The 13,806-nt window shown below is 37.1% G+C and overlaps 1 protein-coding gene across 3 annotated transcripts; it reads right to left on the bottom strand.

The window, feature by feature from the left end:
* Positions 1-2,660: 2,660 nt before the first annotated feature.
* Positions 2,661-12,913, bottom strand: LOC102104327 (arg8-vasotocin receptor-like). 3 transcript variants are annotated; one of them, XM_088055392.1, is made up of 3 exons: positions 12,874-12,913; positions 5,104-5,341; positions 2,661-4,050 (listed from the first exon to the last, which is right to left on the bottom strand). In XM_088055392.1, exons 1-3 carry the CDS (start codon positions 12,889-12,891, stop codon positions 3,851-3,853), a joined length of 456 nt encoding a protein of 151 aa, XP_087911518.1. In that variant the 5' UTR covers positions 12,892-12,913; the 3' UTR covers positions 2,661-3,850. The 3 variants fall into 3 exon arrangements, with proteins under 3 accessions (XP_087911518.1, XP_087911517.1, XP_005519333.1); XM_088055391.1 differs by lacking the exon at positions 12,874-12,913 and adding an exon at positions 5,489-6,171; XM_005519276.3 differs by lacking the exon at positions 12,874-12,913 and having other exon boundaries at positions 5,104-6,171.
* Between the last annotated feature and the right edge of the window lie 893 nt (positions 12,914-13,806).

Here is a 13,806-nt window from a genome sequence, read left to right as displayed (position 1 = left end):
AATGTTCTTGTTTGGCATTTTTTTAAGCTTCTTCCCCATATGGCAATGTAATGTTTCCTCCATGAAACATTTGGAGTTTTCCTTCCTAATTTGCCCTAAACTAAGACACCTACTGATTCCTCCATTGTTTACTCATAATTCAGAAGACTTGTAGCTAAAATCTAGACAACACATAATTCTAACAACTTTTGGTATACTGAAATGGATGCAAGAAACACAAATCTAAAATTCTGAAGATCGTTCTAAGTGTGAGCCATGATATAATAAAGCTCCTGATGAATACAGTAGAACATTAATAGGTTTGTTGTCTAGGACAACATTTGGATGGAAAGGCAAGAAGCCTTTTTCTTAGAGTTTCATTGCCCCCAAAGTTCATTACAGAGGTGGATGATATAACTTAGTTAAATTATTTGGACACCCTATGGGCAGAAAGGGTACGCTTTGGTCTTCTGCATCAGCAAAAAAGGAAGCATGAGGGAATAGGTATGGCTACTTACTTTCACTCAAAGCCTATTCTTTGTTTTTCTCCTAAAGAATGAAGTGCAAATTAATAAAAATTTCATGGAGGGGTTGTAAAAATACCCAGAATCTGTCCCCTTAATGAGTTGACATTCAGAAAGTCCTCCAGTGGCAATAACAGGAGCATCATATAAGCCCAGGGAAAAGACACAGCTTCTCCTTTTGTTTCCAAGAAATAAGTGAAGACAACCTTGGCTACCTTAACAAGAGATTAAGATGGCTAGAGTTTGGGAAATATGATGCAGATGATGAAATTCTACCTGGGACCAGGAGAGCAGAGAGGGACCTGCTGCTGACACACCTAGGGCTGAAGAGGTATGATTTGGAATGGCAGTCAGAGTTTTGATCTGGTAGGATAGGTTACATCTGTTTTGATTTCTGATTTTCTAACAGCATTTTAAATTCAAATCTATATGAATCAGCTATGGATCATCATAAATAGATCCTTGGTAGAGAATAAATTATTTGTGGCTGCATTACCACAAGTAACACAATTCTCATTCAAACTGTTTGCAATCCTGATTTGCTGCTGTATGAACAATCTGTTTCATAATCATGGATGTTTCCTGTAGATAGCCAAGGCATTCAGACCCAAATCTGTACCTTATGAAGTCAGAAAATAACCTTCTTTCTTTTTTTTTTCTACTCCAAGGAATCCAACCCAAACTGAATTTGCCTAAAAGAACTGATTAGCTGGGTCATCCTGCTCTGCCTTTGTCAGTTCATGACACCCTTAAGCCAAAAGTAGCTAACATTCACAACCTCTTGAGGATACTTTTGTCCTGCTCCTGTGTTTGACAGCCAGAGAACACAGCCCTGTTTGCCTCACAGAATAAACGCTGCCATTCCAACTTGTGTCTCCGCATCACTCTGCCAGTCTTCCCCCGACAACGCAGACACAGGAGAGGATTATTCGACTCGAGAACCGACTTCTCTTGTCAGAACTAAATTATCAAAGTGAAGTTGTCAGAATAGTAGTTTGGCACCATCTTTAAAACTTCTCAGCATTATTTCAATGCAAGATTAAAAAGACTATCATGCAACACTTCAGTATTCACCGTTTATAAGAATGTGAACCGGGACTGGCTATGAAAATACACAAGCAATTCTGTAGAATAAAAGAATTACCAAAATATACTGTTAAGAATGCAAAACATGTTGGGATTTTCTTTTCATTCTACTAAGTTGTTTTTGTAGTTTCTTTTTTCTGTAGTAAATCTTTACAGAGTTGATAGGTTACATTGTCTTTGGTTCTTCTTATCTGTACTGCAAAATATAAACTACTAATTTTTAAGCAAGAATCTAATTCCTTTTAATGAACTGTGCCTTTCCCAAGTAGTAACAAAACCATGGAAAGTAAAAAAAATCTCCACCCAGATAACCAGAAAGCGTATCACAGTGCCAGCATCAACAACATAGTAATTCATTTCAAGACTGGGAACACTAGGTATTTTTCTACTCAGAATTTATTTGTGTGAGAAAACAGAATCTAGGCTTTGATGAGAAAGGCTTTCATCTGATAACTGGATTTTTTTTTTATTTTTATGGGCTTCCACAGTGCCCCTGGGGACTCATACGTTTGAGTTAGTGATTCTCCCACATATAGAATAAACACCTTGGCCAGACTACAGTTGTGCTAAAGTCAACCCTCTCTTTTAATGAGATACTGTAGTACCTGTTGGAAATCTGAGTGCAGTGAATTGAAAAATGTATAGTTCAGAGGAAGACTCAAAACATAGAGTAAAACAAGGGCACAAAATGCTCAAACTACAACTTCCAAGAACACTGATGGATAATTTTACAAATTTCCCATTCCTGTCTGGCTCTAATACCAGTCTATCCTGATATCTATCTACCTTTACCCACGTTCTTCCTCTTCCTAACAGCCAGAGACCTGTCCTTGTCAGCTGGGCTGGGGCACAAGCTTTTCCCACTATAAAGAACAGCAATATTTGGTTCTTGTCCTTATCTGGTCTAACTATACAGAGAATAGAAATCATAGAATATGCAGTCATATCAACATAAATTAACTTGATGTGTAACTATTCACTCTACAGCAGAATTTCTCACAATGTGATCAGTATTTAGTTTAAATCAATATTTCTTTGACTACAATTTAAAGACTATTAAAACCCCACTATTGTATAGCTTTTCTACTGACATTTGAGACTTCTAGCCCTCAGAAAACTGAAATGTGATGAAACACAGTACAATGTAGACAGATTACATGTCACCAGACGTAAGTGCCACAAAAAGTCCCTAGGAATGCAGATCCATTCTCACTTGAAAGAGCCTTGCTGATATTCCTTCCATATTCCTCTGATCAGATTGCAGACACTGAAAGGAAATAAATAGCTACCTGTATACAACACCCACAAAACAGCAACCAAATGGCATTTGAGATAAAAATATGCAGATTTATTTTTACAACAAAGGGAAATATTTGAATTTGAACCTAAAGGGGAACTAAGGAATAGAATAATAATTGTTTCTCTGCCTATAAATCCCATGCTAGAACAAATGAATGCCAAATGGCAGTGTACACCCTTAGCACCCACTTTTATTTAGAGTATGTATATGTGTGTGTATGTGGGGTGTGCATAGCTGTGCAGTTAACTGTTTTCACATCAGGAAATGCATGGAAAATCAAATCCCATGGTGTGAAGTGAAAAAACCTGAACTGCTGCTATGCTGCTGACACCTGTGATCCACAATGGAACTTTAAACTGAAGTAAGGGTTCAATGTCACAAGCACATCAAATAATTTTATTTTTTTTTTAATTATATAAAGCTGCTTGGCATTTTATAAATGTATATAAAGAGTTAATTTCAACAAAGTGCTAGTAAGAGCTGACAAAAGCTTTTTCTGACTTTGTGCTGCCTTCTCAAGATTTGTCACTGTACCCCAATCACACCAGAATGATGAACAATTCATGGTTCACTCTGAAAACATATTCAAGTTTAATTAAATCAGGTTCCTTTTCAACTGTGTTTCAATTTGCTGGACCAGCAGTAATAAAATTTTACCACTTAGAAATCCAAAATCACAGATGGGGAAGTACTTTGGGACACAAAACATCTAAGATACTTTTATGTATCTTTGTCAGTTTTACAGGAATTAATTCTGATAAGACAGCGGTGATTGAAGCACTGAGTCAGGCTTGCACAACACAGAAACTTCCTGTATAAGCTACATAACTGCAGAGAAATCTATTTTTACAACAAAAACCAATTTTTCAGCTTCCTTATCCACAAAATAAGAGATGGTGGTAAAATATTAGTGTCTTTTGAACAGAGGGAATGCAACAAAACAACAAAAAGCTCTCAGCATTTATGCAGAAGTACTGTTTTCCTCAGGGTCTCTGTCTACGAGATGAATGCTCCCCGTGAACACCGATTCCTCTTGAGCCGAGGTATTCTCCAGCTGCTTATTTGTGCAATATGGAATCTGGCCACAGAAATACATGTAAATCCATGGGTTGGCACAACTATTCAGATTGCCAAGGAGCATTATAATGGTGAATGCCGAACCTAGAACAAAACAGTTAAAGGAATAAGAGACTAAATAAAACACTCTTACAAATAAGTCACATTTTACAGTCTGCTGCATCTATTCACATATTAAAGCTAATCTAATAGTAGGAAATTGCCATTTCAATGTAATTTTCAGTGGCTGAAGCTATAAAACACACTATATTGTATGCATTCAGAGTTAAATAGTTTCATACAGCTCTTTCTTATGGAGTTGCATTAATTTTAAAAGCAATTTCTAAGTTGTTAAACAAACAAGTACAGATATCTATTTTGACATAAATGTATGTAAAATAAGACTCAAATTCACACTGACAGGAAGAATTCTTAAAACAAAGTTCAGAAACTACTGCTTTTAATCGGGCAGGACTACTATATTTTTTCCTTTTTTTTTTACCTCTTTATTTAGAATAGGTGAATTTAAAGTCACATATAGAGTCTGTCTAACTTGTCTAACAAGCAGGCAATAGCATAAGTTTGACAAGACTATTCTTGTTTACAGCATGTTGTTTGATAACTCTCAGGCTTGCCTTTTTTCTTTATAAGCAGCTGGTTGACAACTTTTGGTTATTTCATAGTGTACTACAGAGATTTCATGAATATGATTTCAATATTAAAAGAAAAAAATCAGATGTCTTATAACATCACTGTTCCACACAGTCAATAAGAAATAATTTTATTACTTTGAATAGTCAATTGTTTCTTTTCACCTCAAGAAATACTGCTGCTATAATATCTAAAACCTCTAAAATCTGAGGCTTTGCTGAAGCACATGATACTTTTCACCATGCTGTTCATGAATCTTTAAATTGTTAATCCCTCAAGGAGGCACACACACAAAAAAGACACATGTTGTTTTGGCCACATAACACAGGAAGTTTCCTGTGCCTAATTAAACACAGCAGATAACCAATCCAGGTATTTCTTTTTAATCCTCCTCAAATGACCACAGGTAACCTTTACACAAAAGCAAAATGCAAGCATAAAGCACTCGGCAGCAGTGTGCTAGCCTGCTCTGCAGCTGTGTCTGAGGAGGGAGAGAGAGCATCTTACCTTCGGTCAGGATGCTGGGGAACCACACGGACCACAGCTGCGCAATGAAGAAAGGGGACCAGCAGAAAACATACGCAATGACTGTCACCACTGTCATTTTTACTGTCTTGATCATAGCCTTTGAAATACAGTTCACACTGCTTGCTCGGGATGGCAGGACTTGATTCTGATTTGTTGCTTCACATTCATTCTGTTTTTTCACGTTTATGTTTCTTCTGATTATTTTGCAAATCTTGACCTGGCATGTGATAAGGATTGCTGAGGGAATGAAGAATATAACTACAAAAATCCAAGTCACATATGCCCTTGGGCCCCAAGGCTGAATAAATTCACCCCAACATTCAAAGACACCTGGAGATATTTCAGTCTTAGAAAAGATAAATACCTGTGGTAGGCTAAGAATCAGTGCTATGGACCAGCTGGTGCAAATGGGGATGTTCCAGAGAGCTCTCTTCTTTTGAAAAGTGACCATAGGGTAGCAAACAGCTTGATATCTGTCCACTGTCATGACCACTATCATATAAGTAGAGGCAAACATGCCCAGCAATTGTAGATACTTGATAATTCTGCACAAGAAATCTGGCCCTATGAAAACATCTGTAATATCCCATATGAGTTGAGGCAGCACTTGGAAAAAGGCTACCACTAAGTCAGCAATGCTGAGGTGAAGCATGAACACATACATCCTAGACAGCTTCTTTCTTCTTCGCCACAGCACCAGTATGAGAATGAAATTGCCCACAGACGCTGTCAGAAATATGACCCCCAGTACAGCAATCTCTACTCGAGCTAATTGCTCATCTCTTTCTGGTCTTCCAATAGGATCTGACTGATTTGTCAAACTCAGGAAACTGTAAGGAGGAGGACTCTCGGTCTGATGTGTGTTATCCTGCATAGGAAATGAAAAATTCTTCATAATGCACAGAAGCTACTCACAGTAGCTGCCACTTGCGACTCAGGTTGACAGCTGTGAAGCACTGGCTGGCAAACAAACCAGCCTGCGTTCAAGTTTCAGGATATCTTCAAGCAAATCTTCCTGCTCATGCGAACTAAAGCAGTGGTACTTGGATCCTGACAAAATTCTGTCTCTTGCTGGCATGCAAAAAGGCTTTATATAGGCTCCCAGCAGACAGAGCCTTATGTAACTGCAGAGCCCTCGGGTAGGCTGCAGGGACAGCAGCCAATGGCAGACCGAGACACACAATTGGGGGAAATATATAAATAAAAGGCAAACTTCAGAGGCTCAACGTGATTCAATTACTCACTTCAGTCATAACCCAAACTTGTAAATAGCTGTGGCCAGACTCAAATGACCTTACTCGGGAGAGTTCTTGCAAAATTTTTTTCTACGCAAACCAGAAGAGCAAACTTCAGGAGAAGCAGGAGGAAGGTTTATACGTAGATAAAATTGGGTCCCTGAGCTCAAGCACATCATAACTGCAACCTCCAGGCTCCTGGGGCATGACCACATCCTAAATGAAGCACTGACAAAGAAATGCATTTTTCCATAACCCTTTTTTTTCCTTCTTCTCTTTTTTGGAGTCACCTGGTTCTCAAATAAAAAGAAAAAATATTTGTACTGCCCTAAAAATAATATTTTTATTTCAAGAAAGGGTCAAGAGTCAGAGGTTTTTTCTCAGCAAAATGAAAAATAGCACATGTGAAATAAATTACTTTTATTGGGACTTTGAGTCTACTGAGAATTTAATAAAAAAAAAAAAAAAAAGTGAAAATTCAGCGGCAAATCCAACTGAGGAAAAGGTCTATATGATGAAACAATATCCAAAGGTCTCTATTCTACTATAGTGCTAAAGCCTGTGAGGTAATTTTTTGGTATTTAAACGTTTTCATTTTTGTGGAGTAAATTGTATCATGAACACAGCAAATTAATTTCTCTTCAACTTTCCAATATGAGTTTTGCATAATGTTAGTGGCAGTTAATAAGAATAGAAAATTTAAACTGATTTCATTTTTTCTTTATCTCTACGCCTAACCTCTTAATCACAAGAGAGATTTAATAGAATTGATTAGTTTAATAGGAAAAATAATAGAAATTTGTATGCAATTTTACTTGAAGCTAGCACACTCATATCCTTCTGGTTACAGTCAGGAGACTGGTAACTTGCAGTCTTTCTGAAGAGGAAACCAGTAAGGTGAAAAGCAAAATCCATGCTGCATATATAATACATAATACTGCACTTAAGCTGATTAATCACTGTGATCACAACTATATTATAAGACCAGGTCAGGAAGCTCATAGACAGGCTACCACTTCTTTGCCACTAAAGGTTTTCATGTACCAACAAATAGGTGAAGGGAAAAATTCATAAACAGGATGCTGAGGTAGACTACAAAAGTTTATAAAACCTACACCACCTCTTTTCTCTCCTTCCCCCTTATCTGCCACTATGCAATGGATGTTAATAGCTCACGGAAGGGTAAGACTGTGAGAACAGACAACAGGGAAGCTGAACAATTTCGGGAAACTTTTCCACTGACAGCAGCTGTATGTATCCCTAATCTAGACTTGGCTGAACACTGCTGCAGCTGCCTGAGTCTACAAAAGCTTTTCTCTAAGACTGTTGCAAAGAGTATGAATCACACAATTTAATCTAGTATACCTGATATTTTTTTTTCCTAAATTAAGGCCTATTTGTAGGAAGCTTGGATTCCTGAGGTTGTTTTCCTTTAGTTTTCCCCCTCAATTTGGAATCTATCTCAATTAGTGGGAAATAGGCATAACAAGACCATAAGGGAACAAATGCATTTGCCTAAACCTTCACTCTCCCTTCACCCAGCAACTTGCTGAAGAGTAATTAATTGGCTACAAATAATAAATCCCTGGAAATGCTGCTGATGGGAAACACTGCACTGGAGAGCAGCTGGGCTGATCTCAGGTTCTGTCTTCTGATGAAGACTAAGTATCAAGTGTGTGCTCCATAATCATTTACTTTGACCATTTTCATTCTACAACTTAAAAAGCCAAGTGGAATCTTTAATTGTTCCAGCAAGGTATGATGTAAACACGTACATCTTGGCAGAGCTAGGATTAAGTGGGTTAAAACAGGAACATGTTGAAGAGAACATAAAATCAGGGTCAGGCATGGAAGATAAACATAAATTCATATTTCATTATTATACTTCAATATCAAGAAATTATATGCAAAAATCTCAGTATATGCAACAGGAGTCAATTCTGGGATACTGCTGGAAGATTAACCAGAATATCATACCTATTTGGATGATTTTTTCATATCTATGAAATTTATATTTATTTTATTTATTTTATTTATAATTTATTTATATATATATAATTTTTAATTTATTTTATTTGTGAAATTTTATACTATGCATAAGGTATGGATAGATATATATTTCAGGAAAATGTGTTTTATCAAAAGAAAAGGCTCCACATTGTGGGAAGGAGAAACCCTTCCACAGATGGCATCTGTGCAGGAGAAGATCTGATGCTGCACACAAATGGAGTTCCCAGCATTGGAAGAGACCTAAGATTTCCTCACTATCCATATTTCTGGGGTTTACCCTACCTTAAGAAAACAGCTATTTTACCACCCTCTTTACTGTTGCACCCCCTGGTGCAGAGCACAAGCCCAGCTCACTCAGCCTCCCTCACTAGGCTAAATCTCCCAGCCCTCTGACCATCTTCACAGTGCTATGCTGAGCTCACTCATGCTCATCAACACCTTTCCTGTACAGGGGCTCCAGGACCACAGGAAATGTTCCATGTGTGGTGAGTGGGGAGTGCTGAGCTGGTGGGCAATAAACACTTCCCCTGACCTATGAATTCCATGTGACCTGTGTGTGTCAAGTCCCACACAATCTTGGTCTTCCAAAAACTGCATGAATTGCAGTGCATTGCAGATTTTTTTGCCAAGACAGGTGAGGAATATACGCTGAAGCAGAAATATATGCATTTTAGGGTTAAATGCCTTCGACCACTTTCTAAAACCCAGAAACCATTTAATTTTTGACAGACATTACTTATTCAATACAACTTATGAAGGAACAGGGTTGCAGTCTTTTACTTTGGAATGGATAAACAAGTTCTAAAACATTCCTATTTAAAAAAAGACCAAGTGGAAAATATTGCTGTCTGCTTTTGATGTAAGAAATCCAGGTGAGATTCTGTAGATGTGAAGACCTAGTAGATTATTGTTACTCTACTTGCCAAGTCATGACAACCAACTAAGTATGAAAACCAAAATTTTGCATGATTTGCTACATCTTTAGAGGATTTTAGAGAAATCAAAAATTGTTTCCTTAGTGCTGATATGATTCTATTTACTTTCAAACATTACATTTACATTAAAACGTAAAAACATCTTCCATAGGCCTTACAGGGAGGAAAGGACTAGAATGTCCAGTAAAAGATTCAGTTACCAAGAGGGTAGAAACATTTCTTAATATTTTTTTATATAAAATACTTACTTAGTAATATATTCTAGGGCAGATAAAAGGAGTCAACATAGCATTCCATTGAATTTTCTCTACTGATAGAGACTATGTTTGAGGAGATGCATTAAGTAATGTAAATACATATCAGTAGCATGAAACTTCTTCTGAAAATAGTGCAATGGTTAGCAAATGGATTCTTTCCTACAGGAAATTAGTCAAAGTTAAACATGATTGCTGTTCAAAACTTAGCCAGTAGCACAGATGCATTTACAGCAAAGTAGGTCCATATTTATCACTAATGTAATTAGTGCTTATTTCCAGAACATGGTGGATAAACTATTTTGCTGTAAATCTTTTTTACTGGACTAAAATTATGTACACCTTAACGATGCTGTACAATCTCCTGCAGTCCTGGATTCTTAAAAAAAACCCAAAAACACCATTAATACAGTAGTTATATTAATATATAAGGTTCTTTGGACCAGATTTAACAGTGCACTTCAACCTTATATAGTTAAAAAGTTACATCTAAAGGCAATGTGCCAACAGAAGACAAATACATTACAGACACTTTTACAGACAGTATATAATGAATCATGCAATGTAGGCAGCTACCAATGCCATTGTCACCGCACAAGGAGACACAAAATGACAAATAGCATCAATAACTTTATTCCTCAGAAAGAGTTAAGCTTTGATTCAGACAAAATCACTTCTGGGCAGGAAGGAGAGCTCTTAGTGAAGCCAAAAGAATATTAGAAAATGTCCAGACAACCCAAAATCTCATCCTTTTCCAGTCAAGATGAACTAGAAACCACCCTTAACTTTTCAAATTAACATTATAATGAACACAGGACAATATTTTGCTGCTATTCCTGCTAGCCCTGTTTATACACCACAAGGGAATTGTGCACATCTGTGTTTGGTGTACATGTGTTATGTGTGTGTAAATACTGCTCTCCTGCACACACATGACCTGGATGTCTTTCACTTTATAAGAAACTACATTCATTTCTCAAATGAGGAAATTAACTGTGTATTTAAAGGAAGAGAGTATTACTTTAGTAATACCTTAAAGCCTTATTTTAAAGGCTACATCAAAACAAATGTAGGTCTATACAGCCTTAGAATGCAGGACTGAAGCATATCAAACAACTATATTTGCTGTTATGCAATATTTTCGAACAAGACCTTTCTAAATTGAGTGCATCCTCCAGAAGGAATTAGCCCCAGGCATTAAAGCCAGAGGAAGAAAAAAATGTGTATGGGCCCCCTGTGACTTGTAACTAGGCACATCCCAGATACTCACCACAAAACAGTACCACTAACTACGTAGAGTCCTACGTGCCTCTTTTTAATCCCTAGGGAGGTTATGTCTGAAACAATAACTTTTAACCTGTTCAGTAAGAACTTTATTATTCGCTATTGCCAACCTCATTCTTTAGTTAAGTTTCTGAATTTACAGCTGTTAGTGACAACAGTGAGTGAAGGTACTGCTGGGTCCAAAGCCTGGAATCAGTTTGCTTAATTTATGTACCTATTATGGTGCTAGAATTATCTTACACAACTTGTAAGTCATTCTCTAAGTAATGCTTCTTTCCTATTGCTGCTGTAAAATTTCATGCAACTTTAATGAAGTGTTTACCCATAGAGTGCAAAGCTTTTACTCTTTCTTGTACAACTTCCATCAGGCTATTTTAAGACAGAAATAAATCATTATAAATCATACATAGGCTTCTGCCAAAAATTGTCTATTTCATTGGTAGTATTCCAGACAGTCTGCGTTCTCTATTAGGACGCTAAATGGCCTGATAACTCACCTGCCACCAGGGTCGTGGAAAACAACTGACAGATAAGGAGCTTCACAAGGCTGGTCAGAGCCAAGAAAAATGGAGAAATAATGTGTAACTTTAGGAGAAGGAACTATGATGAACTGGTTTTGATGAAGAATTACAAAGCAATTTTTCCACAGATGAGAAGTTATAAACAGAGCTTTTTAATAAAGACAACAATGCTAAGATGGTACCTAGTACAATATTTAGAGGTTCAGAGCAAAGATCAGCCAAATGTCAATAATTTAATTAAAAGACAATGTAAATAAAAACAACAGTCAGTTTCTCCAGCAATACTAAGTAAGCAGTTGCAAACACTGTGGACAGTGAATTAACTCCAGCGGACCTAAAGAAACTGTGCATTTTGATCTCCTTCCATTTGCACCAAAAGCCTTGGGTGACACTTGTACAACCACACTCTCAAACAGATGCTGCAGTAACAAAATTCATAACTATCGCTTCTTGAGTCCTGAAAGGTAACAGAATGACTCATATGATAATCACAGGGGGCTGAAGAGGAATTTATAATATGACCTCTAACACGAGTCTGAATTTTAAATTCTAAGTAATCAACTACATTATTAATATCTAGTATACAATTATTTGATTGGTATATTCTTGTTTTGGCAGATGGATTTCTAGAATGCACAAAAGGGCAGAGACCATCGACTGTGAGCAGTGCAGAGACAGGAAATCAAGGACAGATGTGTAAAGGACTTCAGGTACCAATTCCCTGAGCAGGATCCCTTATTTAGGGATCCAAGCATCTTTATGTTGTGTGGGAAGCACAAAAGTGCTTGGATTTAGCAAAGCTGGAAGATGAATGGAGCAGGACATCACTAAATTCCAGATCCTGATGGTAATCTAGAGTCTTAACTCTGCACAAGAGCCAGGTATCTTTATGCATTCAAAATGCAGAGCCTATAACTCATTTAATCATGCCTTACAAGCATTCCTTTAAGAAACAGGCTGAAAATTGTCTAGTGCTTTCAAATGGGGAGAGGAAATGGAGGTTCCTGGGTGAAGAAAGGAGGAACAGCAGGAACAGGAAGGAAGAGGAACAGGAACGAAGCCATTGACAATATCTAGGGAAGGATTATTTTCAATGGAATACTTAACCAGGTGTTGCAAAAAAATGGTGTCAGTGCTATTTTCATCCTGAGAAGGTTTAAATATACATTTCTGATTTCTTAAGAGAATTTCCTGTTCACCAACTTATTGGCAAAGCAGAATGGAAAATGTTTTCTCTATTTGCTGAAACCAGGTGACTACGAACACAAGAATTCATGAAACCAATAAGAAGCTCTGGAAAAAAAAAGGCCATGTATCTTTGTGGGTAAAGCACTCCTTTGAGAAGGGGAGTGCTGCAGTCTGGTATTTGCTCCTATATATACATTTTATACCAAAAGCTAATGAAAAGTAATGAGAATAATCTGACAAACCAAATCCAGAAGCTATGGACATCTCTGTGGCTGACCTTCTAACTGTGAAACAGACAAGTCATACTTACTTTTGCACTTACCCTTTCATTCCAGTCCATTTACCTTTCTCATTTGGAAGAACTCCACCAGGGAAAATACCATGGGAATAACTTGGGTCTTTTTTGATTTCAGTCCATAAAGTTGCCAGCACTGGAAATAGCCAGCCTGGCTTTGTATCTCTGCAGCCACAGTACAAGAAATGAGAAAGAAAGAGAAGGTGGGATTTGTTATGGTTCTAGTACTGTGTATGCACATCATGATTAACTAGAACTGACATCTTAAAATGAGATTCAGAATCTTGGGGATTCTGACCCTACTTTTCTGAAGGATATATCTGGGAGAGGGGGTGGATAACAACTCAAAATATTCACTGGCTTCTAGGTGAACTGATTACAAAATATTTGGCACACTAATTTATAATATTTTATGAAAAGAGTTGCCCCCTTAGTAAACATGTTACTTCCACATTATTGTCTAAGATTCAATGACAATAAGGAACAAAGCAGCCCAATTACTTTGGGTAATTGATGCAAGGCAAAGATACTTAGCAGCTGCAACGTCTTACGTCATCTGATCTTTCGATTTACAGAAGACAATTTCACAATGATGCGACTACCTGGAAAGGACAGGTTTTTTTGAAAGTTTCTCTTTTATTAGAGCTGCTTAACCCTTTTAACAGCTCCTAGAATTTTTAGCTCTTTGACAAAAGCAAAATATAGAGGGAAGTAACAGATAAAAAAGCAATATGAAAACAATGTAGGAAAAGTTCCACTTGATTATTTTCAGTGTTTTTGCCAAAAAACACATCTGAATGAAAGGTTGCAGAAATTTTCCATGCTGTCATAAGCATGTGTTCAATCTCCTTAATTCTTATTACTTTGAGAGTTTTCAGTTCATTCAAGTTGTAAATTCAGTATTCCATCCCTGAAAACAAGGGAGTGTTTTCTCATTTTTGTCTGCCATCTAGTGTTAAG

Source organism: Pseudopodoces humilis, chromosome 5 (genome assembly GCF_049639895.1).
Source record: "Pseudopodoces humilis isolate 2021_Gansu_Grassland_sample_001 chromosome 5, ASM4963989v1, whole genome shotgun sequence".
Taxonomy (NCBI): domain Eukaryota; kingdom Metazoa; phylum Chordata; class Aves; order Passeriformes; family Paridae; genus Pseudopodoces; species Pseudopodoces humilis.
Note: the sequence above shows the minus strand (reverse complement) of the source record. Positions and strands in the feature narration are given on the sequence as shown.

Excerpts from the sequence above, each read along its gene's own strand:
- LOC102104327 (XM_005519276.3), bottom strand. The coding sequence starts at position 6,019 with ATGAAGAATTTTTCATTTCCTATGCAGGATAACACACATCAGACCGAG. Across the intron at positions 4,051-5,103 it reads CCCCAGCATCCTGACCGAAG|GTTCGGCATTCACCATTATA; the intron begins GTAAGATGCTCT and ends GTTTTGTTCTAG.